Source organism: Aplosporella prunicola (assembly GCF_010093885.1).
Source record: "Aplosporella prunicola CBS 121167 unplaced genomic scaffold K452scaffold_2, whole genome shotgun sequence".
Lineage (NCBI taxonomy): Eukaryota > Fungi > Ascomycota > Dothideomycetes > Botryosphaeriales > Aplosporellaceae > Aplosporella > Aplosporella prunicola.
In genome coordinates this window covers 998,515-1,021,680 of record NW_022983530.1, presented here as the reverse complement: position 1 = coordinate 1,021,680, position 23,166 = coordinate 998,515, and the positions used below count along the sequence as shown (strand labels likewise).

General features: G+C 58.5%; 5 protein-coding genes across 5 annotated transcripts; 3 read left to right on the top strand and 2 right to left on the bottom strand.

The window, feature by feature from the left end:
- The first annotated feature begins 130 nt into the window (after window positions 1–130).
- Window positions 131–2,407, top strand: K452DRAFT_283020 (uncharacterized protein). The gene is made up of 2 exons (XM_033539690.1): window positions 131–375; window positions 433–2,407. The coding sequence occupies exons 1-2, from the start codon at window positions 334–336 to the stop codon at window positions 2,008–2,010; spliced, it is 1,620 nt and encodes a 539-aa protein (XP_033402527.1). The 5' UTR covers window positions 131–333; the 3' UTR covers window positions 2,011–2,407.
- Window positions 2,408–2,700: 293 nt separating this feature from the next.
- On the top strand, window positions 2,701–3,727 carry K452DRAFT_71349 (uncharacterized protein). The gene is made up of 2 exons (XM_033547055.1): window positions 2,701–3,264; window positions 3,381–3,727. Exons 1-2 carry the CDS (start codon window positions 3,051–3,053, stop codon window positions 3,650–3,652), a joined length of 486 nt encoding a protein of 161 aa, XP_033402526.1. The 5' UTR covers window positions 2,701–3,050; the 3' UTR covers window positions 3,653–3,727.
- Window positions 3,728–3,801: 74 nt separating this feature from the next.
- Window positions 3,802–9,519, bottom strand: K452DRAFT_219148 (uncharacterized protein; the record flags this gene model as incomplete). Its single annotated transcript, XM_033536402.1, has 4 exons — window positions 3,802–4,389; window positions 4,447–7,863; window positions 7,960–8,729; window positions 8,853–9,519. 4 exons carry the CDS (start codon window positions 9,517–9,519, stop codon window positions 3,802–3,804), a joined length of 5,442 nt encoding a protein of 1,813 aa, XP_033402525.1.
- A 6,258-nt stretch (window positions 9,520–15,777) lies between these two features.
- On the bottom strand, window positions 15,778–16,711 carry K452DRAFT_71294 (uncharacterized protein). The gene has a single exon (XM_033547054.1). It carries the CDS (start codon window positions 16,446–16,448, stop codon window positions 15,978–15,980), a length of 471 nt encoding a protein of 156 aa, XP_033402524.1. The 5' UTR covers window positions 16,449–16,711; the 3' UTR covers window positions 15,778–15,977.
- Window positions 16,712–17,154: 443 nt separating this feature from the next.
- K452DRAFT_241929 (uncharacterized protein) lies at window positions 17,155–23,123 on the top strand. The gene is made up of 4 exons (XM_033537840.1): window positions 17,155–18,509; window positions 18,610–19,096; window positions 19,145–21,020; window positions 21,077–23,123. Exons 1-4 carry the CDS (start codon window positions 17,651–17,653, stop codon window positions 22,895–22,897), a joined length of 5,043 nt encoding a protein of 1,680 aa, XP_033402523.1. The 5' UTR covers window positions 17,155–17,650; the 3' UTR covers window positions 22,898–23,123.
- The last annotated feature ends 43 nt before the right edge of the window (window positions 23,124–23,166 follow it).

Sequence of the window (23,166 nt, the reverse complement as noted above, 5' to 3'; positions counted from 1 at the left end):
CCGCGTACTCGTAGGCGACGAGGCCCTGCTCGCCTTGCAGCGCCAGACGCGCCCCTCGTTTCATGCGGTGGGGCTGCACATGCCGTTCTGGGCAAGTGCGGGCGTTGATGGTTGGGGGCGGCTTTCTGTGGGCGGGGCGGCCGCGCTGGTGGGAGAGTCAGTGACGCCGCGGAGGGTTTCCGTCGCTGGCCGTAGTTGGGTATAAAGGCCCGAGGAGCGGGCAAGTGGCCGGGGGTAGCTTGCTTCTGGGGTGTGTCTGGTTAATCACTCACTCACTACTACATCTCTACCTCTCTCTTTCCGAAACCGAGAATACTTCTACAATCAGACAATATGGCCACCGAGTACAAGACGCAGTTGTTCATCAACAACGAGGTGAGTGAGGGCGGCGGAAGCGAGAGACGACAATGGCCGCTGACAGCAGACACACAGTACGTTGCGGCGAAGTCGGGCGAGAAGTACTCGCTGTACAACCCCTCAGACGAGACGCTCGTCAGCGACTCGGTAGCGATTGCGGGCCAGGAAGACGTCGACGCGGCCGTGGCGGGCGCCAAGGCAGCCTACAAGGGCGAATGGGCCAGCACGAGCGGGGCGCAGCGCGGGCGGCTGATGAGCAAGGTGGCGGACCTGTTTGAAGAGCAGGCGCTGGCGCTGGGCAACCTGGAGCACGTGGCCATGGGGCAGCCGGCGGGCATCGCCGCCTTCATGATCAAGCACATGGCCGACGTGTTCCGCTACTACGGCGGGTGGGCCGACAAGATCGCCGGCGAGACGTTCCCCGCCGACGACGGCACCTACAAGATTGTGCGCTACGAGGCGCTGGGCGTGTGCGCGGGCGTGGGCGCGTGGAACGCAAGCCCCATGGCGTTCGCGTGGAAGGTCGCGCCCGCCCTCGCCGCCGGCAACACGGTCGTCTACAAGGGGTCGGAGAAGTCGCCGCTGGGCGTGCTGGCGTACGGCGCCGTGTTCAAGGCGGCGGGCTTCCCGGCGGGCGTGGTGCAGCTGCTGTCGGGGCCGGGCAGCACCGGCGCGCTGCTGGCCTCGCACATGGACATCGCGAAGATCAGCTTTACCGGCTCCGCGCCCGTCGGCCGCAAGATCCAGGACATGGCCAACAACAGCAACATGAAGCGCGTGACGCTGGAGCTGGGCGGCAAGAGCCCCGCCCTCGTCTTCGACGACGCCGACATCGACAACGCCGTCGCCTACTGCTCCAACGGCTTCCTGCTCAACTCGGGCCAGGTGTGCGCCGCCGCATCCCGCACCTACGTGCAGGAGAGCATTGCGCCCAAGTTCCTGGCCGCGCTGAAGGCGCGCTTCGAGGCCGCGCAGCAGGCCATGCTGAACGGGTCGGACAACCCGATGGAGCAGCTGGGCCCCATGGCCGACCGGCTGCAGTACGAGCGCGTCATGGCCTTCATCGAGGCGGGCAAGAGCGAGGCCGAGCTCGTCACGGGCGGCGCCCGCTGCGGCTCCAAAGGCCTCTTCGTCCAGCCCACCCTGTTCCTGAACCCCAAGCCCGACGCGACCATCTACAAGCAGGAGATCTTCGGCCCGGTCAACACGGTGCGCACGTTCAAGACCGAGGACGAGGCCATCGCCCTCGCCAACGACACGACCTACGGCCTCTCGGCCGCCGTCTACACGCAGAACGTCGCCCGCGCCCTCCGCGTCTCCGCCGCCCTCGAAACGGGCACCGTCTCGGTCAACTCCAGCCACATGCCGACGACGACGACCCCCTTTGGCGGCGTCAAGCAGAGCGGCCAGGGCAGCGAGCTGGGCCGCCCCGGCCTCATGGCTTATCTTAACCCCAAGACTATCCACATCAAGTACGTTCTTGCCTATAGCTATAACTACCCCCACCCCTCCCCCTCTGCAAGAACCCCGCTAACACCACCCCCCTCAGCATGGCCGTCTAAACGCACCCAACCGCATCGCACCATAAGCGGAAGAAAAGACAAAACGCAAAAAGAAAAAGCAAGAAAAAATAAAAGGAAAGAGAAGAAGTAGGAGGAGAAAAAGGAGAAGGGACGACGACACCACCGACGACGAAGAAGAAGAAGAAGAAGAAGAAGAAGAAGAAGAAGAAGAAGAAGAAGAAGAGCTCAACTGGGTAGCAGCGCAGCGGGGCGCGGCACGGCACGGCACGGCATGGCGCATCCTGCCGACGCCGGGCAGATGAAACTCTATAGGTACCTAGAAGCTACCTTGGCTCGGCGCCGTAATGACATGACCATTTCAATTTTACAATTTTATTTATTTATTTATTTTGCCAACACTCTCACTCACCCACTCGCTCCCTTTGACTCTGACTCTGACCCCAACTCTAACCCCGAATCTCACCTCTGAACCTAACCCCAAATACCTGCTCCCCGATCCCAGGCGGGCGCGGCCCGCTGCATATGCAGTTGCAGCTGCAGCAGCAGCTAACTAGCAGCTAACTTGGTAGCGTCTTTGCTATGAGACCAGCTATGATAGCACGCTGTTTGCGCGCTAGTTAAGGCGGTGCGGGATGGTCTGGCACGGCTAGGTTCGTGCGTTCGTGCGTGCGTGCGTGCGTGCCTTCCGCTCCTCTCTCTCTCGTTCGTCGTTCGTCGTTTGCTGCACTCACTTACACATCCACGTCTGCCTGCCTCACGCTCCGCTGCCTTTCGCTCTTGTTCTCACACACGTACACTCTCGCGCCGCACCCGCGTCTTGTAGCCCCAGCAGCACAGCTACAGCGAGACGGCCATGCCGTGCCAACTGCTACATACGCCAAGGCGACATGTATCGACGTACATATATACACACACACCTACATAGGTACCCATAACAAGCCCAGCCCAGCAAGCCCCACACCCTCCGCCTCCGCCTCCGCCTCCGCCTCCGTGCCAAAAAGCTGGCTGGCGCCCTCCCAGAGCCAGAGGCAGAGCGTGATGGCCATAAGGTCTCACAAGATTTCCGGGCGTCGGAGTGCTTCAAAGACCCATCTCACACACAAAGACCCATGTCACTCACCATGCAGGATCTAGGCTCGTAGCTAGGTAGACAAGAAGCCAGTAGGCCGTATGTACCTAGGTAGGGACTACCTACCTACTTCTTGCATCGCTCGTTCCCTGTCTCGCTACATGGTATGGTGGGATCTCACCGTTGCAGTCTTCACTTCGTTCACATCTTACTCACATATTCACACACACACACACAAAGGCAAGCCAGAACCCAGACAGATGGCAACAACGAAGAAGAAGAAGAAGAATAGTAGTAGTAGTACATTCGGCATACGTAAGTTAAAAAAAACCAGCTAGAACAACATCAAAAAAAAAAAAAACGCTCGCAACCACAACCACAACTTCTTTCTCTCTGCTTTTAAACAGAACAAACATATTAAAATAAAAAAGCGAAAAAAAAGAAAAGCAAAAAACAAAAGAAAAGTTTAAGAAGAGAAAGTAGAGTTAGAAAGAAGGCCCCTAAAGTGAGAGAGCCGGACCAGCTAGGCCAGCAAGCGACAAACCAAAAAGTGACAAACTCGACCGCTGATTTTTCGCTTTGCTCCAGAACCGCCAACGATATCCTCCCACAGACAGCGCTAGCGGCAGCAGCAGCAACAACAACAACAACAGCCGTCGAAGATGCAAGCCACTCAACTCGCTCGCTTGCTCGCTGCTGCTAGCCACGACTCCCCGCAAGGGTCTCAGTCATACAAAAACAACAACAACAACAACAACAACAACAACAACAGCGACGTATCAGTCACCCCCAAAGTCAAAGCCATAAATCGTGATTCATGACGCGTCCCAGCACGACAACAACAAGAACGGCTTACTTGCCGCCAAACATACCGCCGACAAGCGGCAAGCCAGCAGCGCCACCACCGCCGCTCTTCTTCTTCTCCTTCTTGCCGCCGAGCGCCTCGCTGATAGAGCCCAGGCCCAAGCCGCTGAGCAGCTTGTGGATGCCCAGACCGCCCAGCAGGCCGTTGACGAGGCCGCCCAGGCCGAGCCCGTTGAGCAGACGGCCCACCAGGCCCAGCACGCCGCTCAGCAGCAGGCCCACGGCCGCGATGATCTGGAACAGCGGCTCCGTCAGCAGCGCCCACAGCGGGTTCAGCTTCTTCTTGGCGTGCGGCATGTCGGCAATCTTCTTCTTAGCGTTGTCGATGGTCGTGACAACCGTCGTCGTCAGCTCCTTCAGGCAGTCGGCCAGGCGGTACTCCTCGGGCGTGGCTTCGCGCGTGTTGGCGCGGCCCTTGGCCTGCGCGGCGATGCGGCCGTCGGGGTCGAGACCGCGCAGCGAGCCGTTGCACTCTTGCAGGATACGACCACCCTCCTCGATGAGAGGCTTGACGTTGTTGACGAGCTCTTCCTCGTCGAGCTCCTCGCGAGGAGTGCGATCCGCCTTCTCAATGTACTGTCGTGCTTGTTAGCTACCTGTTCGAAAAGGGTGACGCAAGATCCTGTCGCTTACCTCGGTGATCTGCTTGCAGACGGGCTGGACGCGCTCCAGAGTCTGCTGGCAGATGTTGGCCATCTTGTCGGCCAGCTCAGCATCCTCCTTCTTCTTGCGCAACTCCTCGAGCTCCTCCTCAGTAAGGCCCTCCTCTTCCTCCTCCTCCTCGACAATGTTCGCGAGCAGCGTAACCTCGCCGACCTTGTTACCATCGTTGTCGATGACATAACCGTTGTCGTCGACCTCGAGACCGGCGCAGTGGCCCAGGTCGCCAGCCGTCAAACGGCCCATGATGTCACCGTTCTCGTCGCGCACCTCGCCTTCCTTGTTGACGCGGCGGCCCGACATGGGGTTGATGCGGCGCTCCTTCTCCTCGGGCTCCCACCTCTCGGCCTTGCCGATGGTGTTGCCGTGCTTGTCGGAGATGTCACCCTCCTCGTCGACGTGGTGACCGACGAGCTTCTTGACGTCGCCCTCGATCACACGACCAACAATGGAGCCGTCGGGCGTGACAACCAAGCCGTCCTTGACGACGGTGATGCTGTCGAAGCCAGCGAAGGGGCCCTCGGGCGTCGTGTCGGCGCCCTTGGCGAGCTCAGCGCGGCCCACGACGTTGCCTGCGTTGTCCCAGATCTGACCCTGGCCATCGACCTTCTTGCCGACCATGGTCTTGGGGTCACCCTCGGCGATGCGACCGATGACGGCACCCGCCGAGTCGACAACGTTGCCGGCCTTGTTGACGGTGCAGCCAGCCAACGCCGACAGATCCTCGGGAGTCTGCTCCTCCTCCTCCCAAGGCTCAGCGTGGCCCTTGACATTGCCGTACTTGTCGATAATGTCACCGTCTTCATCAACAGAGTTGCCGAGCAGCTTCTTCGGGTCACCCTCGGTGATCTCACCCACGACGTTGCCGTCAATGTCCTCGACCTTTCCGCCGTGGACGACCTTGAGGCCTTCCAGGCCGGCGAAGGGACCTTCCGGCTTGGCGACACGCTCGTTCTCGGGGATAAGCTCGCAGCGACCGACAACCTTGCCGGTATCGCCGTGGATCTGGCCCTCCTCGTCACAGCGGCGACCAGCGAGTTCCTTGACATTGCCCTCAACAAGCTTGCCCAGAGGAATACCGTCCTCGTTGACAACAAAACCTTGCTTGTTGAGCATCTTGCCGTCGAGAATGGAAAGGTCAGGAGGCGCTTCCGCCTCTTCCTCAGGAAGAGGCTCGGCGTGACCCTTGACGTTACCGTGCTTGTCAATAATATCGCCGTCTTCGTCGACGTGGTTGCCGATGAGCTTCCTAGGGTCGCCCTCGGTAATCTCACCGACGACATTACCATCCTCATCAGCAACCTTGCCGTCGGCAATCACGCGCAAACCTTCAAGACCGGCGAAGGGTCCCTCAGGCTTGCTCTCGCGCTCACTCGCGGGAATGAGCTCGCAGCGGCCAACGATCTTACCGGTGTCGTTGTGGATAAGACCTTCCTCATCGCAACGACGACCAGCAAGCTCCTTAACGTTGCCCTCGACAAGCCTGCCGAAAGGAATGCCCTCTTCGTTGACGACATAACCCTGCTTGTTCAGCAGCTTACCGTCGAGAATCGAGAGGTCGATTTCCTCCTCGGGCTCTTCCTCGAGAGGCTCGGCATGTCCCTTGACGTTGCCGTACCGATCGATGATATCGCCATCCTCATCGACAGCGAGGCCGATGAGACGCTTGGGGTTACCCTCGGTGATTTCGCCAACAATGTTCTCGTCCTCGTCGGCAATCTTACCGTCGGCAACGACACGGAGACCCTGAAGACCAGCAAACGGTCCCTCGGGCTTGGACTCCCGCTCGTTCTCAGGAATGAGTTCGACGCGGCCGATGACCTTGCCCTGGTCATTCCAGATCTGGCCTTGGTCATCGAGCCTCTTGCCGACGAGCTCCTTGGCGTTACCCTCGACGAGGCGGGCAACCGGGACGCCCTCGTCGCCGATGACGTTGCCCTGCTTGTTGAGGGTCTTGCCAGCCAGCATGGAGAGGTCGAGGGGCTCCTCCTCGGGCTCGGGCTCGGGCTCTTCCTCCTCCCAGCGCTCGGCATGGCCGACGACGGAGCCCTTCTTGTCAATGATGTCTCCGTCTTCATCAACGGCACGGCCAACGAGCTTCTTGGCATCGCCCTCGGTGATGATACCGACCTTGTTGCCGTTCTCATCCTCGACATAACCGTCCTTGACGACGATAAGGCCCTCGAGGCCGGCGAAAGCGCCTTCCTCGTTGCCGTCATCGATGGGGACGGTTTGGGCACGACCGATGACGTTGCCCTTGTTGTCCCAGAACTGGCCTTGGTCATCGGCAGTGACGCCCATCTTGGAAAGCTTCTTGGCGTCACCCTCGGTCAGCTCACCGACAATGACACCGTCGTCGTTGACGAGCTTGCCGGCCTTGTTGACCGTGAGGCCATCAAGGGTGGAGAGAGGAGGCAGCTCGGGGCCGGCCTGCTCAGCATCCTCGGCGGCCTGCTCGGCGTTCTCCTGAGCGGTTTCGGCGCCCTCCTGGGCATCTTCAGCGGCCTCCTGAGCATCCTCGGCTTCGTCCTTGTACTCCTCGGCGCCACCTTCGATGGCCTCCTCGGCCTCCGAAGGCGTCATCTCTTGAGGCAGAGCGCGGACTCTTCCAATGATGTTGCCGTCCTTGTCAAGGACTTCGCCCTGGTCGTTAATCTTCTTGCCGGCACAGTCGGAAAGCTCGCCCTGCATGAGTTCGCCGATGGGGTCACCATCCTCGTTCAAGACCTGACCCTTCTTGTTGACCTTGAGGCCGTCCATGATGTCAAGGTTGGGGATGATCTGCTTGGGACCGGTGTCCTCCTCGACCTCGCCGAGGCGCTCGCGCAGTTCATTCATGGCCTCGTTGGCGGCCTCGCCAGGTACGACCTCGACCTTGCCGACGACCTTGCCGTCCTTGTCGACCACCTCGCCCTTGTCGTTGATGGTCTTGCCAGCGGCGTACTTGAGCTCGCCTTCGGTGAGCTGGCCAATCTCCTCGCCTTCCTCGTTGAGGACCTTGCCCTTCTTGTTGACCTTGAGGCCTTCAAGGATCCTCAGGTCGAGCGACATGGGGCCAAGCTCCTCCTGGAGCTTCTCAGCAGCGCCCTCGGCAAGTTCAACCTTGCCGAGCACGTTGCCATCCTCGTCGACGACCTCACCCGCCTCGTTGACGGTGAGGCCCTTGACCTTGCTAACATCGACGCCGTCGGCGACCTGGCCGAGGACGTTGCCTTCGTCATCGACGATCTCGCCCTCGGAGTTGATTTCCCTGCCCTCAAGCGCCGAGACGCCAGGGAGGTCAGGGATCTCGTCCTCGGCGCGCGACTTCGCACCCTCGGTCTGGGACTTGGCACCCTCGACGGCCTCGCCAGTGGCATCCGTGGGGGCGCCCTCAGCGGCCTCGGCCGCCTTGTCGCCAGCCTCACCAGCCTCACCAGCCTTGCTCTCGGCCTTGCTGGCGGCGCTCTGAGCCTTGTCCTTGGCGGCTTCGGTGGCCTCGTCGACGCCGTCGGGAGTCTCGTCCTCGTCCTGGTCAATGAGGTCGGCGGCGTCGGGGTGGATCTCGGCGTGGCCAATAACATTGCCATCATCATCGAGGATCTCACCCTTCTCGTTGACGCTGCGGCCCTTGAGCTCGGAGACATCACCGTCGGTAACGCGGCCGACAACATCGCCATCCTCGTTGAAGATCTCGCCTGCCTGGTTGACGGTCAGACCGTTGAGGATGTCGAGGCCAGGCAGCTTGGGCTCGCCCTGCTTCGCCTTGTCCTCGGCCTGCTTCTTCATGGCGTCGACCTTCTCGGGCAGAACCTCGCAGCGGCCGACGAGGTCACCATCGTCGTCGAGGATCTCGCCGTCCTCGCCGATGGAGTAACCCTGGAGGTCTTCGGCGTCACCCTCGACGAGGCGACCGATCTGGTTGCCCTCGTTGTCGAGGATGCTGCCGTCCTCTTGGACCTCGAGGCCCTTGAGGATGGAGAGGTCAGGGGTGTCAGGGAGCTCCTGGCCAGTGGTGTCTTCAGCGGCACCCTTGGCTTGGTCAGCAGCACCTTCGGCAGTGTCTTTGGCCTCGTCGACGGCGCCAGTCGCACCCTCAGCGGTGTCCTTGGCACCTTCAGCGGTATCCTGGGCACCTTCAGTGGTGTCCTGAGCGGTGTCCTTGGCGCCTTCAGCAGTGTCTTGAGCGCCTTCAGTGGTGTCCTGAGCGATGTCCTTGGCGCCTTCAGCAGTGTCCTGAGCGCCTTCGGCAGCTCCTTCAGCGGTGTCTTCGGCACCTTCGGCGGTATCCTCCGCAGTGTCCTTGACGCCCTCGGCGGTGTCCTCAGCGCCTGTGACCGTGTCTTCAGTCGCGCCCTGGGCATCGTCAGCAGCGCCCTGGGCCGCCTCAGCGGGAGTACCCTGAGCGGCCTTCCTGGGGCCCTGACCGCCCTGACCGGCCAAGCTCGAGGCGCGGCCAGCCAGGTTCTTGGCGCCGTTAAGGACGTTGCCGCCGGACTTCTTGCCTCGCCTGCCGGCGGTCTGGGCCGCCTGCGCGGGCTCCTCAGACTCGACGGGAGTGGGCTGCGCAGATTCGGCCGTGTCCTCGGCCTCCTCGCCAAGGTCGCCCGCCTTCTCCGTCGCGGTGTCATCATCATCGTCGTCTTCAGCCTCCTTCTTCGGCGGCTGGTCGGTGTCGTTGTCCTCCTCGCCGCTGCTGAGCGGCTTGGGCTCCTGCTCCTTCAGCTCGCCGGTGGCCTCGGACACCTTGCCCGTGGCCTCGTCGCCCGTCTCACTAGCGGTCTCGCTAGCTTGCTGGGGCGCGTCCTTTGCCTTCTTGGCCGTGTCCTCGGCCTTGCCCTTTACATCCTCGCCGCTCTCGCCCTCGACGGACGGCCGGGGTGGGAGGTCCGGCGTGTCAGTCTCGGGCTTCTGCATCTCGGGGGCTTCGGGCTTCTGCTGTTGTTGCTGCTGCTGGTCCTTGGCTTGCTCGCCGAGCTTGGGGGTGCGCTGCGACTGGGGCTTGCGTCCGAGCTTGGTGGGAGTGCGAGGAGTGTCTTGATTCTTGCCGGCAGCGGGAGACGGCATTGTAGGGTTGGTGATATTACTGTGCTGAGACGAATTGGAAGACTTTCGACTCGGTGTGGGAAACGAGTAATAGGCGTAATTCGTGGGAGACTTAGGGGGCATAAAACGTCATGCACGGTTGGTGGTGGGGTATCGTGAAAATAGGTAAGTGATGTTGTGGGAGAGGGTAGGAAAAAAAAGTGAAGAGGTAAGTGAGAATTAGGCTTCAGGCTGGGCAAGCGAAACGAATATATGGGATTCGCTGCAATGGTGGGAGGGGAAAAAAAGCAAGCCACCACAGAAACCGGACAGGCGATGACGTAGCGATGAGGGCGCGTCGTAGGTATCCAATTGCAGGCGGCGCGCGGCAGCCTCATCAGGATCAGGTGTGTAGGGCAGAGGCCGGAGGGTAAGCCAAACTTGTTTTTGGAGCATGCCGCCCGTCACCACCAGCGCTGTTGCTGTGGCGTTCATCATGTCATGCCGGGTCTGGGGCGCAGCTCTCATCAACCTTCATCACTACGGTTGGTTAGCTGAATCCTTCTCTCCCTCGCTTTCCTTCTTTTTCAGCAGCATATTTCAAATCCCTTTTTAGTCTTACGAGCTTTTTTAATTTAGCTACGCCCGTAGCGGACGACAACGACGACGGTGACGGACTACTCGTAGATGCAAGCCCAGCAGCCAGCCCCGTTGCGTCACAGGTTGCAGCAGCGGGCGATTGGCGGAGGCAAAATGCGGCGGTGCGGGCGCAAAGGCGGGCTTTTTTTTCTGTGGGGGAGGCCCCGGCCGGCGCGGCAAGCTCTTGTGTCACGGCGGACCGGGTTCCCCCAGATGGGATGATGCGATGCTTGTGATGGCATGCATGGATGATGGATGGGGGAGGGAAGCTCGGAGCTGCTGTGGCTGGGGCGGCGGGACGGCGGGGCCAATTGGTGCTCGCTGTTTGGGGGAACGAGACTTGGCAGGATCTGAGGCTAGAGACAGATGCCTGCTGCGGGGGCAGGTTGAGCCGGATGGAGTTGCTTGCTCTTGCTTGCTTGCGGTTTGCGGCTTGCGGCTTGCGGCCTGTGTCACGGGTAAGTTGGCAAGGACTTTTTTTCTTTTTGTCCTACTTCCTTTTTTTGCCTTTTGCGACAGAGTTAACGAGATGGAATGGAAAAAAAAAAAAAATTGAAAAAAATGGGAAAGTTGGCATGGTTGCGGCAGCCTAGCCACACAGCTGGCTGCTTGCCTGCCTGCCTGCCTTGGCGACAGCGAGAGGCGAGGCGAGATGAGGCCAGGCTGGCAGGTAGGTACGTACCTTGACCTTGTACAAGCAACTTACGTAGGCCCGTAACGAGGGAGCGCCGCGGTTTGACCTTCTCAGCAGCTTACTCGAAGAGGAGAAGGCGGCCGGGCGACGACGCCGCAAGCGAGCGACCGGGGTGGGAAGCAGGATTCTCGAAGCGGAGGTGGAAGGAACATGGTGCGCGTGCGGTTGCGTCGTCGCACGTCGGTAGTTAGTCCTTCCATCTTGCTTTTGGGACGATGGACGTTTTGGCGAACAAGATTGCCGGGGGCCGGGGCACGCCGTTGGACTTGGTTAGCTGCGCCGTTGGTTGGTCCGCACCGGCTGTGACGCCATCGACAGATTGACGAGAAACGGCGTGCTAACGACCGACCATGAGCCCGCCCGACTGCCCGATGCACGCTTGTCTGCGCGCCCTGTTAAGAGCCTCCTTCTTCTCGCGCTGCTGCCACGCGACACTACCTACTGCTTGCTGCCCGCTGCTGCTGCTGCTGCTGCTGCTGCTGCTGCTGCTGTGTGCACTTAGTCATCCATCCCGCCCCGCGCTCAGCGCCACGGCGCGTCCGCTCCGCGCGCGCGTCCTATGGCGTCATAGGTCGACGACGCCGACATGGAAGCAGTCAGGCAGTTCCAATGTGTTGTACAACAACGGCATATGATATGATGGCTACGCGTTGCACCGCGCCGGGCATAGGGCCGAGGCGCAGCAGCAGCGAGCAGCGCGCATCGCGCGGGAAAGTAGTGCTGTTCCCCGACGCAAGGAGCCAAACTTTTACGTGTATGCACTGTAGGTATGTAACGTCCGTCACCGCGAACCGAGATCCGCCGTCTAGCGAGACAGGGCATGATATACTCCTTGCCTAGCTCCCAGCCCGAGTCCTAGGTATGGGTGAAAAGGTCTTAGAGCACACATAGACTCAATATATCTTAACTAGGTATCTTTATCACCATCTCACTTCACGATACATCTCGCTTCACGGTGACAAACATTAGACTAGTCTAGATCATGGAATTGTTGGCTGCGCGTCGACTATTCTGGTGCACTCATCGAGATGGGTGGATGTGCTGCGTGTCATCGCTCACGTAGTTGTGCATTTATGCTTTCTCTGACTGGAATGGATGTGCGGATGGATAGGTGGGTGAATGCAGCAGTTGGTGGTGCCGCTGCGGTCATTAGTGACACGCGCGTTTTTGCGCAAGAGGGGCCTAGACTCCGTGGATATCTAAAAAGGAAAGGAAAATGCAAAATCATGCCCGTCCATCATCGCCACCAACTCGACTATCTCCTGCCCTCAGGCGGAATCCCGCTCTCGACGTCCTGACCTCCGTAGCCGCCGCTGCCGCTGCCTTTTCCTCCACGCCACCCTTTCAATTCACTCAGACTGCCCCATCGCAGCCGCCGCATCGCCCGTGCGCGCCAGCTGCTCTGCCGACGCGTCTCCTGTTCGCGGCGCTCCTGGCTAGCCAGGATCTGCCGCTCCCTTTGCGCGCTCTTGCTCATATCACGCTCGCGCTCCTCGCGCCGTCGCACCTCCTCTGGGTGCAGCGCCTTGTCCTTCTCGTGCCCCACGCGCTCCACCCCGTGCTTCAGCTTCTTGCGCGTCTTGACGTACGCCTCTAGGCCCACCAGCACCGCGTATGACCGTGAGATGCTGACCCGGCTCATATCAACGCCCGAGTCGCGCAGAGAATGTACAAACGCTCGGAAGTTGGCCGTTGGCGGCCGGTAGTGTCCTGACAGCGGCGAGAGACGTCGCAATTGCCCGTCTTTGATCTTGATCAACCCGGCTGCTGAAATGCGCGCGCCATTCAAGAAAGAGCTGTGTTGAAAGGCGCCGGACTGCTTGATGCCAACATAGAGGCGGAACGACGTGTCGGCGACCTTTATGGCGGGCGGGTTAAACTGGCTCTAGAAGACGTTGAGGGGCAAGGGGCTTACGAATATCCAACTGTTGGGCCTGACGGAGCGACGGAGCAGGTGGTTGAGAACGGCCGCGGCAGAGACGTGTCTGATTTTCTTGACGCCTCTAGCTTGCTCCAAATCATGGTTAACGTAGTGCTCAGCTTCCGGATTCGACGATGTAGAGAACATCGAACTGAAGCTGGATGAGCTGTTGCTGCTGGAGCTGCTACTACTACTGCCTGACCTGGATTTTCTCTGGTGCAACTTGCCCTGGACATCCCTGAACGCAGGCGTGCCGTCGGTGGTCGGTACAATACCATACATACTGTCCTTGAATTCGACGGTAGTGCTTATTCGCTCTCCATTCTTGGCCCAACATAGCCTTCCCTCCTCATCGATTTTGACCAAATAATTCATTCGCTCTTCCCGACTAAGATATCGGACCTGCTCTTTCTCTAACCTCTCCCTCGTGCATGTTGGAACCTCGATGTTCCTACCCTCGCCATAATCCAACCAGTAGAAGAAATTTTCATGCGTCTCTGCCTTTTTCCATTCATTGTGGTAAGCGCGTAAGTTCGAGCCGTATCGGTGCTTGTGGTCAACCATTTCGAGAAAATACTGCAAGTCCATCATCTTGGCCGTCTTCTCCCTTTCTCGCTTCGCCCTAGCCTTTTCTGCACGCCGTTCCTCGCGTTGTTCCGGAGTCAGATCTTCATGGTCAGAAGACGCAATACTTCCATCGTCTCCACCAGCACGACGCGCTATCTCGCCCAGACGGCGCCAGTTTTGTTTCGCGGCTGAGGAGGAGCTGCGCGCACGGGCGCCCGGACTGAGGGAGCGAATGACGGGGGTAACATCGTTGCGAGAGAGCGGCGCTGTCGCTTTTCTGAAGCGTGCTGGAGGCCATTTAGCAAGGCACGTTAGATGGGCCGCGAGGACTGACCCTCTTTGATCGCCTGTGCGCCGATCATCAGCTGTTAGCGCCAGAGCTAGGGAGACGTCGAAGTAGAGAGGCTGAGAGATAGAGAGAGAGAGGGCGCTGGTGAAGTAAGAGATCATATCGTGCATACCTCCACCCAGCGTGTTGATGCATCCAACCCCATCCCAGCAAGCTGTCTGCGCTCGCGGTAACCTCTGTAATTGCGTTGAATCATTTCGGCGGCGGCTTCTTCCTCGCCGACTTGAGCGCTGGTTTTGCGGGCGCGTCGCTCTTTGAGCTTCGCATCCTGGCGGGCAGCAATATCGTCGAGAACTTCTTTCGGCGGCAGGCTGATCATGGCCGGTATGGAGGAGCGAGAGGCATGGTGGAGCGCGGAGAGAAGGTATGACATCGGAAAGCGCGGGGTCCTAGGGCTGTCGGCTTGGCAGGGTCGGTTGGCGGCCGCAGCTTCCGGCCGGCTGCCCGCCCGCTGCAAATCGTCGTCACTGTGCGGCCCTGGCGCAAAACCTGCGACATGACGGCGCGCGTACCCACTCGCTGCTCATCATCGAGTCTCGACAAGTCGACACATCCTCACGAGACGTACCAAGCGACACGTAAGTCGGCACGTTATCCGGTACAGCCACCTTGTTGCGCAGCAAAAGGTTTGCTTGATCTCACTGCTTCTGACCCGGTTACATCCGCAACCCAAGGTCTTCGTCAGCTTCAATCCCGCCAACTTAATACTCTGCGCATTGCTTCTCAGCACCAGAAAAGCATGTACTATCTACTTACCCGTCTTCAAACACTTCCATATCGTCGCCTGCCTACTGAACCAAGTTGGCCAAACTCTTTACTCTGTCAGGAGCGGATCAGTAGCGTCAGTGATGACGAACGCCGGTGATTGCATAGCTTCTTGTTTTTTGTTCATTGAGAGCGGTGAGGCGAAAGTCCTCATTTAACAAGACCTGTTCGTAAGAAAGTGTCTTTCCTCTATTGGCATGATGGCATGGAATGATATGGGCTATTCCGGAGAGTCTCATCATAGGTGTAACTCCTACTGTGAGTGTCAGTGTCTAGGAAAGAGCTTGTGAAAAGTTGGAGTGCTGTGGCTATTTGGTTAAAAGTATGCTCGCAGACACCTGCTGAGTGAACCTAGCGGACAAGACTCAGTAGCAAGAATGAATATGGTAATGGCCATGTGACCTGAAATTGAGATCAGCTTCGGTCGAGGATTATAGGTTAGGTCACTGCACCTTCAGCGTTGTCCCCAGCGTAGATAACATGCTCCGCCCGCAGACCAAACATCTTACCTTTTCTTGGTGTAGTATTCTACGACGGCGTAAGTACCCTGAAACTACTATGAGCAGCGAGCTTCGGATGCAGGAGTATGGTAAAGAAATATAATGGTGTAACCTGTCTCGCGGATCCAATTCAACAGACTGTCGTGCGTTAAGGCTGATCTATGGCTATAATAAAGGTCTGCGGCGCAAATTATTGATACTCGACATTTCAGGATCCTACTGCTACTACGGAAATAGAACAACAGCCAGAGCGCTAGTCGCATTGGAAGGATCGCAATACAGAGACTTGATGCTTCCGCCGGGTCCAGCAGGATCGTCTATTCTCACGGGCGGTACCCAACGCAGGCTCATGTTTGTGGGGACTCCAAAGCTTGCCTGGCCCTGGTTGCAGCATACTGCAGTTCCCACAAATTTCGTATTCCCGCCAGCTCTGAAAAAGCTTCGGCGCACTTTTGGCAGTTGTGATCGAGGTAGTGGAGATATTCAAGGCAGAAAAGTTGGTCGACGATAGAAGCCACAAGGATCAATTCGATCACAAGGCAGACGTTCCGATAGTTCCATTGTGATGGTTTTCAATGGCACAGGCAACGCCGGTACTTATTGACTCTGTTATATAAGCAACATCCTGGTCGATGCGGAACCGACTGCGACGCCTCTTGGATTCGGGCTAGGCGGGGCGCGATAGCTCATCCGGCCCAATTGATGGACGTCGGCCTATCCCTGGATATTCCAATTCGATTAATTGTGCAATTACGGCCTTTTTGACAAATTTGCACGAAGTTTGTACCTACCAAATACGGCCCTTGTCGTGCGTACAAGTGACCCGAGGCCTGCATGATCTGGACGGGCGACCCCGCCAACGCTGCAAGGGATCGAGATGGAAGGTGGCTGCGACGCCACAAAGCACGTGCCAGCAGGGCACAACATCAAAAGCTGAGAGCCCGCACCCAAAACGCGTGCAGAAAGGAAAGACTCAAGGCCCCAACTACCGGGGGACCAAGCCGGAAGGGCATGGTGAGCTGACAAAACGGGGGTTTGCGAACGGGACGGTGAGGACACGCGCCGTTACAGCCAGGCACTGAAAACGCGCGCGGCCAACCGTTCGGGTCGCTGCTGACCTTGCAGCATCGCGAAGAACGCCTCGTTGGCGTTAGTAATGCCCCTCGACAAAAAGGCGCCGATGGATTCTGAGGCTGGCAGCTCTACTGGTCCCATTGGCTTTTTGTTCGATTCGCAGTCGTTGTCTGAGCGGGATGTCGATCGCTGAGGATAGCGCCGAGGGCAGGGCGGATGAAACGCATCCTTACGTTGAGTTTGATGACAATCTTCACAACTGAATGCCCAGCCACGGCTCAGTGTCGTCAAGCACTCCTCGCCTCGGCGCGGGCGGCAGAGGCGTACGTAGGAAGGGGCACGGCGGCGGAGATGACACAAGCGAAAGGCGTGCAGCGGAGTTTGTACTTGAGTCTCACGCGACAGCAACAAAGCTAAATATACCATGTCCAGCGTGTTGGCAGCGACCGGAGCGCGCCGCATCGCCTCTCCAGGTGCGATGCTGGAGCAGGTCCCAAGGATCGTCTTCGCTGGAAGTCGGTTTTCGGACGCGCCTTGGCCGCACTAGGCCCAGATAGGCAAGGCGCTTTATGGACCTCAGCAGAGGCGAAGGCGCTGCTTGTTGGAAGATTCTCCCCATGTGGCGGCAATCTTGGGCCAAAATGCACGGGGACGGTAGGGGTGCCCTCTGTATCAGGTCTCCCCATACCGCTCTCGTCCCCGGCCACGGCTGCTGAGCACCAGGGGCCGGCCTCCCGCTTGCGATACGTGGCATACAAGTAAGGCTCAATCATCATAGCCACGCCGCTGATGTCTCTGAGCTGAGAAACGCAGTCCGAGGCGCGCCCACGGCCGGCCTCCGAAATGGCCGGCTGCATGAAGAATGCGACATTGATGACTTGCCCGTAGCAGCACGTTCAATCTTGCAAGGAGCGACGGATGCACGCATATGGGCGCCGCGGGGCTCTGGACAGAGCGAGGAGCCTTGCACACGGTCTCCTGGCCGCCGTCAGGCGTGCTGAGGCCAATGCAACGGCGCAGGGAGACGAGATGGCGTCTTATTGGAGGATCCCCGGAGCACCATCAGCACTTCTCCTGACTCCGGCCGGCGTCGGCGGTCTGGCGCGTCCAGACAGCGGGTACGAGGGCACCGGCATGCGGCTTGCACGTCCGGGGCGCTGCACGTTGTGGTGAGGATGCCCCGTTGTCTGCGGTGGGAGTGAATGATCAAGTGATGCGCTGGTGTTGGAGGAAGCTTGTGAGGGTCTCGGCTATGCACATGGGCTAGTGCCCTGTCTTTCGTAAGTGCGAGCATCAGTGCCCGCCCATCATCACCGGCACCTGGGCCTTCCACCCATTCTTTCTTCCACCACCCTCGCCCTCCCCCCAGTCCGGGACTCGACAGTCACGTCCCTCGCGCCCCAACCAATCTCTGGCCTGCCGGTCCGACTGAGACAACGCCCGCTCCTCTGCCCGCATAATCCTCTCCACGCGCGTTGCCCCGAGGTAGTCGCGTTTTGCGGCCGCGGGCCTGGTCTTTTTGGGTGAGCCGCTCCAGAGCAGATGCTACCCTGATATACCGCCACAAAGGCACCTCTCCGCTCCGGCTCCCATCAGGCCGCTCCATCGAGGACGCGGCCGCCGCAGCTGACTGCTTTTCGCCGTGACCCTTGGCGCATTTCTTCATGGTTCATGGGGATCATGAGGGGGGCGGTGGTTCGTCCTTTCGCGCGGTGAACCACGCCGACCCTGGCAGTGCGAGCAGCGGAAACGCTGCGCAACCAGGCGCGCTGCACGCGGATAGCATGCAAGGCCTTGCCCCCACTACTAACGGGAATACTCCCGGCCTCGAGTCTCAGCAGCGGAGCGCATCCCATTCCTCCACCTCGCACCTGTCCGGGGAGCGCAACGCGCAGCCGCCTCAGGCAGCCACATCGTCCACGCCGCTACCCCCAGCGATCTCGCAACCCATGGCCGCTTCGACGTCGACTTCGTCGCACGCGTCGGCCAAGGACGATGCGCCGCCTGCCGCCAGCGGTTATGGCACGCGTTCGCGCAACCGGCCGGGCACCACCCGGCCAAACTATGCGGAAGACGTGGAAATGGACTTCGAGGCGCCCGCCGCCAACGGCAACAATAGCTCGCCGTCTGAGCGGACCACGCGCAGCCCAGCCGGTGGCCTCGACGGCCAATCTCCCGCCCCGACCACCAAAAAGCCTGTCGCTGGCACGAATGGCACAACGGCCTCGAGCGCTGTGAGCAGAGATTCCTCAATTCCTGGCACTTCTACATTTTCTGCAAACCCCAATGCGAACACCTCCGCCACTCAGGGGAAGAAAAGGAAAGCCGGTGGCGCTCATGCCACCAAGGACCACGTCGCAACCGCAGTTGCGACGCCCGCTGCGGCTACGAGGCGGAATAATACCTCCATGTCGTCCCATGTGGATCGGGAATCAAACATGATGTTTTTCGAGCAAAGTGGTTCAATTCTTACCAAGGACGGAAAATTGGTTGCCGATGACGGGACGGCTCTCTCGGTGGATGGTGAGTGACACCGACTTCCCCTTGAGTCAATTGCTGTGCACTGCGGTGCACGTGAACGATTCGAAAATATCCCCAGTCTTGTGATTCTAACCCTGGTCAGATCATGTGTACCTGGTCTGTGAACCTCCCGGTGAGCCGTATTATCTATGTCGCATCATGGAATTCCTCCACGTCAACAGCGATAATCCGAACTCGCCAGTTGATTCCATCCGTGTCAATTGGTACTACCGGCCTCGAGATGTGCTGCGCTACAACAACGACACGCGTCTGGTCTACGGAACGATGCATTCGGACATTTGTCCACTTACCTCTTTGCGTGGAAAATGCGATATTCGGCACCGCAGCGAAGTCGCCGACCTTGACGAATTCCGGAGGACCAAGGATTGCTTCTGGTTCAATCAAGTCTTTGATCGGTTCATCCATCGCTGGTACGAGGTCATCCCAGTATCTCAAGTCATCAACGTTCCGGAAAAGGTCAAAAGAGCATTAGACGAGAGATGGAAGTTTGTTGTGGTAGAAACCAGTCGTGTCAAGGAACTGACCAGTGCCGTTAAAACTTGCAAGCGATGCGTCGGTTATTGCGCAGCGTAAGTGTTTATCTGATTCACCCCAATTATCTACTTACATTGCTCTAGGAACGATTCTGTTGAGTGTGCCGTGTGCCACAACACATATCACATGAACTGTGTACGGCCCCCGCTTCTGAAGAAGCCATCACGAGGCTTCGCATGGGCTTGCGGGCCTTGTGGTAGGGCGCAAGAGAGAAAATTGGAGGCCCGGCGAACTCCTATCATCGGTGAAGCTGCCGCTTCACAGGAAGAGGAAGACATTCTCGAAGAAGAGGAGGAGGATGCAGGCGCTCTGATTAACACGACCGCCCCAAGCCCCAGTGGCTCCGATGCGCCCGTCGACGACCATCCTGCAACTCAAGCAGAAATTGCACTGGCGAAGATGTGGCCTATGCGATACCTTGGCATCCACTGTCGCGTTGAAGATGCTTTGCAGTATGACGATCGAGCGATTTACCCACGTGCCAGCTCTCGCCTAGGACCCAGGCACCAAGCGAACGTCAATGTGTGGCACGGACGACCTGTTGAGTTGGTAAAACCCGCAGAGATCAAAAGGCGATACGTCAAGAGTGCAAGCCACAAGAAAGACGCGAAGTTGTCGAGAGAAACGGTTGCTGCGCTCGAGGCCGATCGGCAAGAGAAGGCGAAACGGCCTAAATGGGTACAAGATGAACCAGTAGGCTACGTTCGGCGCGGCGAGGATCACCCCAATGGCGACCCGAACTGTACGGCAAGGTCTCTCTTCAAAATGCCCCCGGAAAACATGAGGGGAGAGGATGATGCGCCGGTGGATCGTGAAAAATTAGTGGACGATTACATGGAAAGAGCCAAGAACGAGGCTGCGGCGGTCATCGGAGTCGAAAAGTACAGCACAAATTTCCTCACGAAAGCTATTGAGCTGTTCTATGCGAACAACTACGATGCCGATGCCGCTCTCGACCAGCTAAAGAAAATCCACCGCCGGAAGGACTTGAGGGAACCTGAGCCCAACAAGGAGGAGAAAAAGCGATTCGAAGAGGGCGTCGCCAAGTACGGCTCCGAGCTACGCAACGTTCGCTTGCACGTAAGGACCATGTCTCATGCCGATGTTGTCCGATACTACTACATGTGGAAGAAGACGGACAAGGGAAAGCAAATCTGGGGTAGCTACGACGGCCGAAAGGGCAAGAGCGCTAAGATTGTGGATTCGGCGTCAAAGCTCGTCGACGATATCGCGGATGACCAGGACGACAGTGCGTTCGACGCGGGAAAAGCGGCCATGCGCAAAAAACAATTCGTCTGCAAGTTTTGCTCAACGAGGCATTCTCGGCAGTGGCGCCGCGCTCCCGGCGTCGCTCCCGGCCAGACCGTGCTCGCAGACGGCAGAAGCAAAGAAAAAGGCACAGCTCTCGTCCCTGGTCTCTGCCAGCGGTGCGCCCGTCTTTGGAGAAAATATGCCATTAAGTACGAAGAGGCAGAGGAGCTCATCAAGAAGGTTTCCGCTGGCGGAGGGAAGAAATGGCGTCGCATGATCGACCAGGAGCTTATGGACGAAATCAACGCCGCTCAGAATGCGCCTACAGACACGATACCGAGCATCGAGACCAATTCCGAAATCCCTCACGGCACTGCCGAACCGCCACGGAAGAAACAGAAGGGCTTTTCAATATTGGAGAAGGACTCCGCACAACAGTCATCTGCTGAACCTGCATCCAAGAAGCAGAGAGAAAAGGCTGTGCCTCCGCCTAAAGTACCGACGCCACCTCCCCAGCCGGTCATGCCAAAGATGCGGGAGCTTCCGTGTGCCGTGTGCCTCCAGATGGAACCTCTTGGCGAACAGCGCTTGGTATGCAAGGAGTGCAGGTTGACTGTCCATCGCCAATGCTACGGTGTAATAGAATCTCGTTCTGGGAAGTGGGTCTGTGATCAGTGCAAGAACGACAAGAAGGAGACGGTCTCATTCGTAAGTCACCATGCTCTCCGTTTGGTATGGTAATTCTTACTAACTTATCATTATAGACTTATGAATGCGTGCTCTGTCCGATTAAGGAGACAGAACAAGAGCTTATCGAACCGCCAAAGGTCTCCCACAAGAAGAAGACGGACAGGGAACGCGAAAAGGAACGCCTGGAGAAAGAGCTACGGGTACAGAAGCTCAAAGACTACCAGCAGGCACAGCGCGACCGAGGACGTCCAGAACTGCCTCGGGAACCATTGAAAAAGACTTCAGAAAACAACTGGGTCCATCTTCACTGCGCAGTATGGACCCCTGAACTAAAATTTACCGATCCAGCGAAATACGAGGAAGTCGAGGGTGTTGGATCACCTACGATTAGGTATGATCAGGTGTGCAAGATCTGCAAGACTACCAATGGCGCTTGCGTTTCATGCCACCAGTGTCATGCCGTCTTCCACATCGGCTGCGCTCACAATGCAGGCTACAATTTCGGATTCGACGTTACGCCTGTCAAGAGCTCCAGGCGCGATGCTGTACCCACCTTCGTTCTTGGACCCGAGACTGGCTCCCTGACGGCTGCGGTTTGGTGCAAGGACCACACTCCAAAGACCATTGTCCATCCTCTCAACGAGGTTGTAGACGGTGCAGGTACCACGGCGCTACAGCTTTACGTGCAAAACTACAAACGCGCGGACCCAACTTTGACAGGCACAGCCCGTAAAGCCAACCTGCTAGATCAGTTCACGAAGAGTATTCCCGCTCCAGTGAAGGAGGTTCCGACACCAGTCAACAGAAGGACATCGACTGCTCAGAGTACCGGCATTAGGACAGCGAGGAACTCATCAGCTGGTCTGCCAACCAAGGCTGAAGAGCAAGACACCAGGTCTTTGAAGGACGTGCCTGCTGAGCGCGTGGATCGAAACTGTGAAATTTGCGAAATTGGCGTCTCTCCAAAGTGGTGGAAGGCTGAGGAGAGCCAAATGCCCGGCACTAGTCCGGACCAGCCAGTCAATACAGTCGAAGGGGTGTCTCCGGCACCTCCAGCTCAACAGGACGCTGGGCCGAGATTCCCCAATGGAATCATGAATGTTGACACGCCCACAAACGTCGTTGATGGAGCTGGTCCGACCAGCAAAGCTTCAACGCCAGATGGTATTCCACTCCCCCGACCTGGAACTTACCTCTGCAACAAATGCCATTGGCGTAGGAAGCACAGACCGGACCTTCTTAAACCGCCAAAGAAAGAACCAACGCCGCCGCCTCAGCTTCCGGTACGGTCGCCCCCCCGGCAGTTTGCACCCGCGCCGCCGCCCTGGTTGCCGATGGCAGGGACGCCAGCGGCTCACCCTCCTGCGCCTCTTCCGCCTTGGATGAGCCATCAGGCACCACCGAGCAGCAACGGTGTTTCCCATTCGCCTGCTCCTCCACCTCACGGGTTGCCACTCCATCAGCCATACCACCCAGTCGGCGTACCGCCGCACCACTCTCACGCCCCGAATGGCTATCCGGCCTACTCTGGGCCCCCTCAGGGCGTACTTCCTCCAAGTCAACCAGGTGCACCAATCCGCTCGCCGTATCCCCCGCCTACAGTGCCCACGTCGCTGCATCACGCCCAATCTCCTATGATCCAGGGACTTCCAAACGGACTGCACTCTCCACACGTCACGCAATTGGGGTCGCCGGCGCCCGGTCACATTCCACCACCGCGGCAAACCGAAAGCCCATTCGCAGGGCTTTACAGTGCAACGCACGGTGGACCTGGCTCGCACGGAAGTCCCGGGCCAATGCATAACCGGCCATCCACACCGCGTGACGGCGTCATGCCGCCAAGCGGCGCTAGCGGTGCAAGCGCGAGCCCTAACCTACGGAACTTGTTGCACTGAGTCTTACTTCCCTTCTGCGCGGGTGGATAAGTGTGGAACGGAATCTTGCTAGCAGAAAGGGTGGATATTTTTCAGCGATGCTTTTTCTATGGGGAGTTCGATGGCATGATACCAAGACAGGGATTTCGGGGGGGATTTCGGCGCTTTCTACAGGAGGCCGTTGTATCATAGCAAAGTAGTAGTCGTAGTAACATGGAGGTTGGCAGTACCTCAGTCAGTCCAGGGCGGTGTGCGATCGGCATGTGAAAGCGCCGACGGATGCGCCTGTT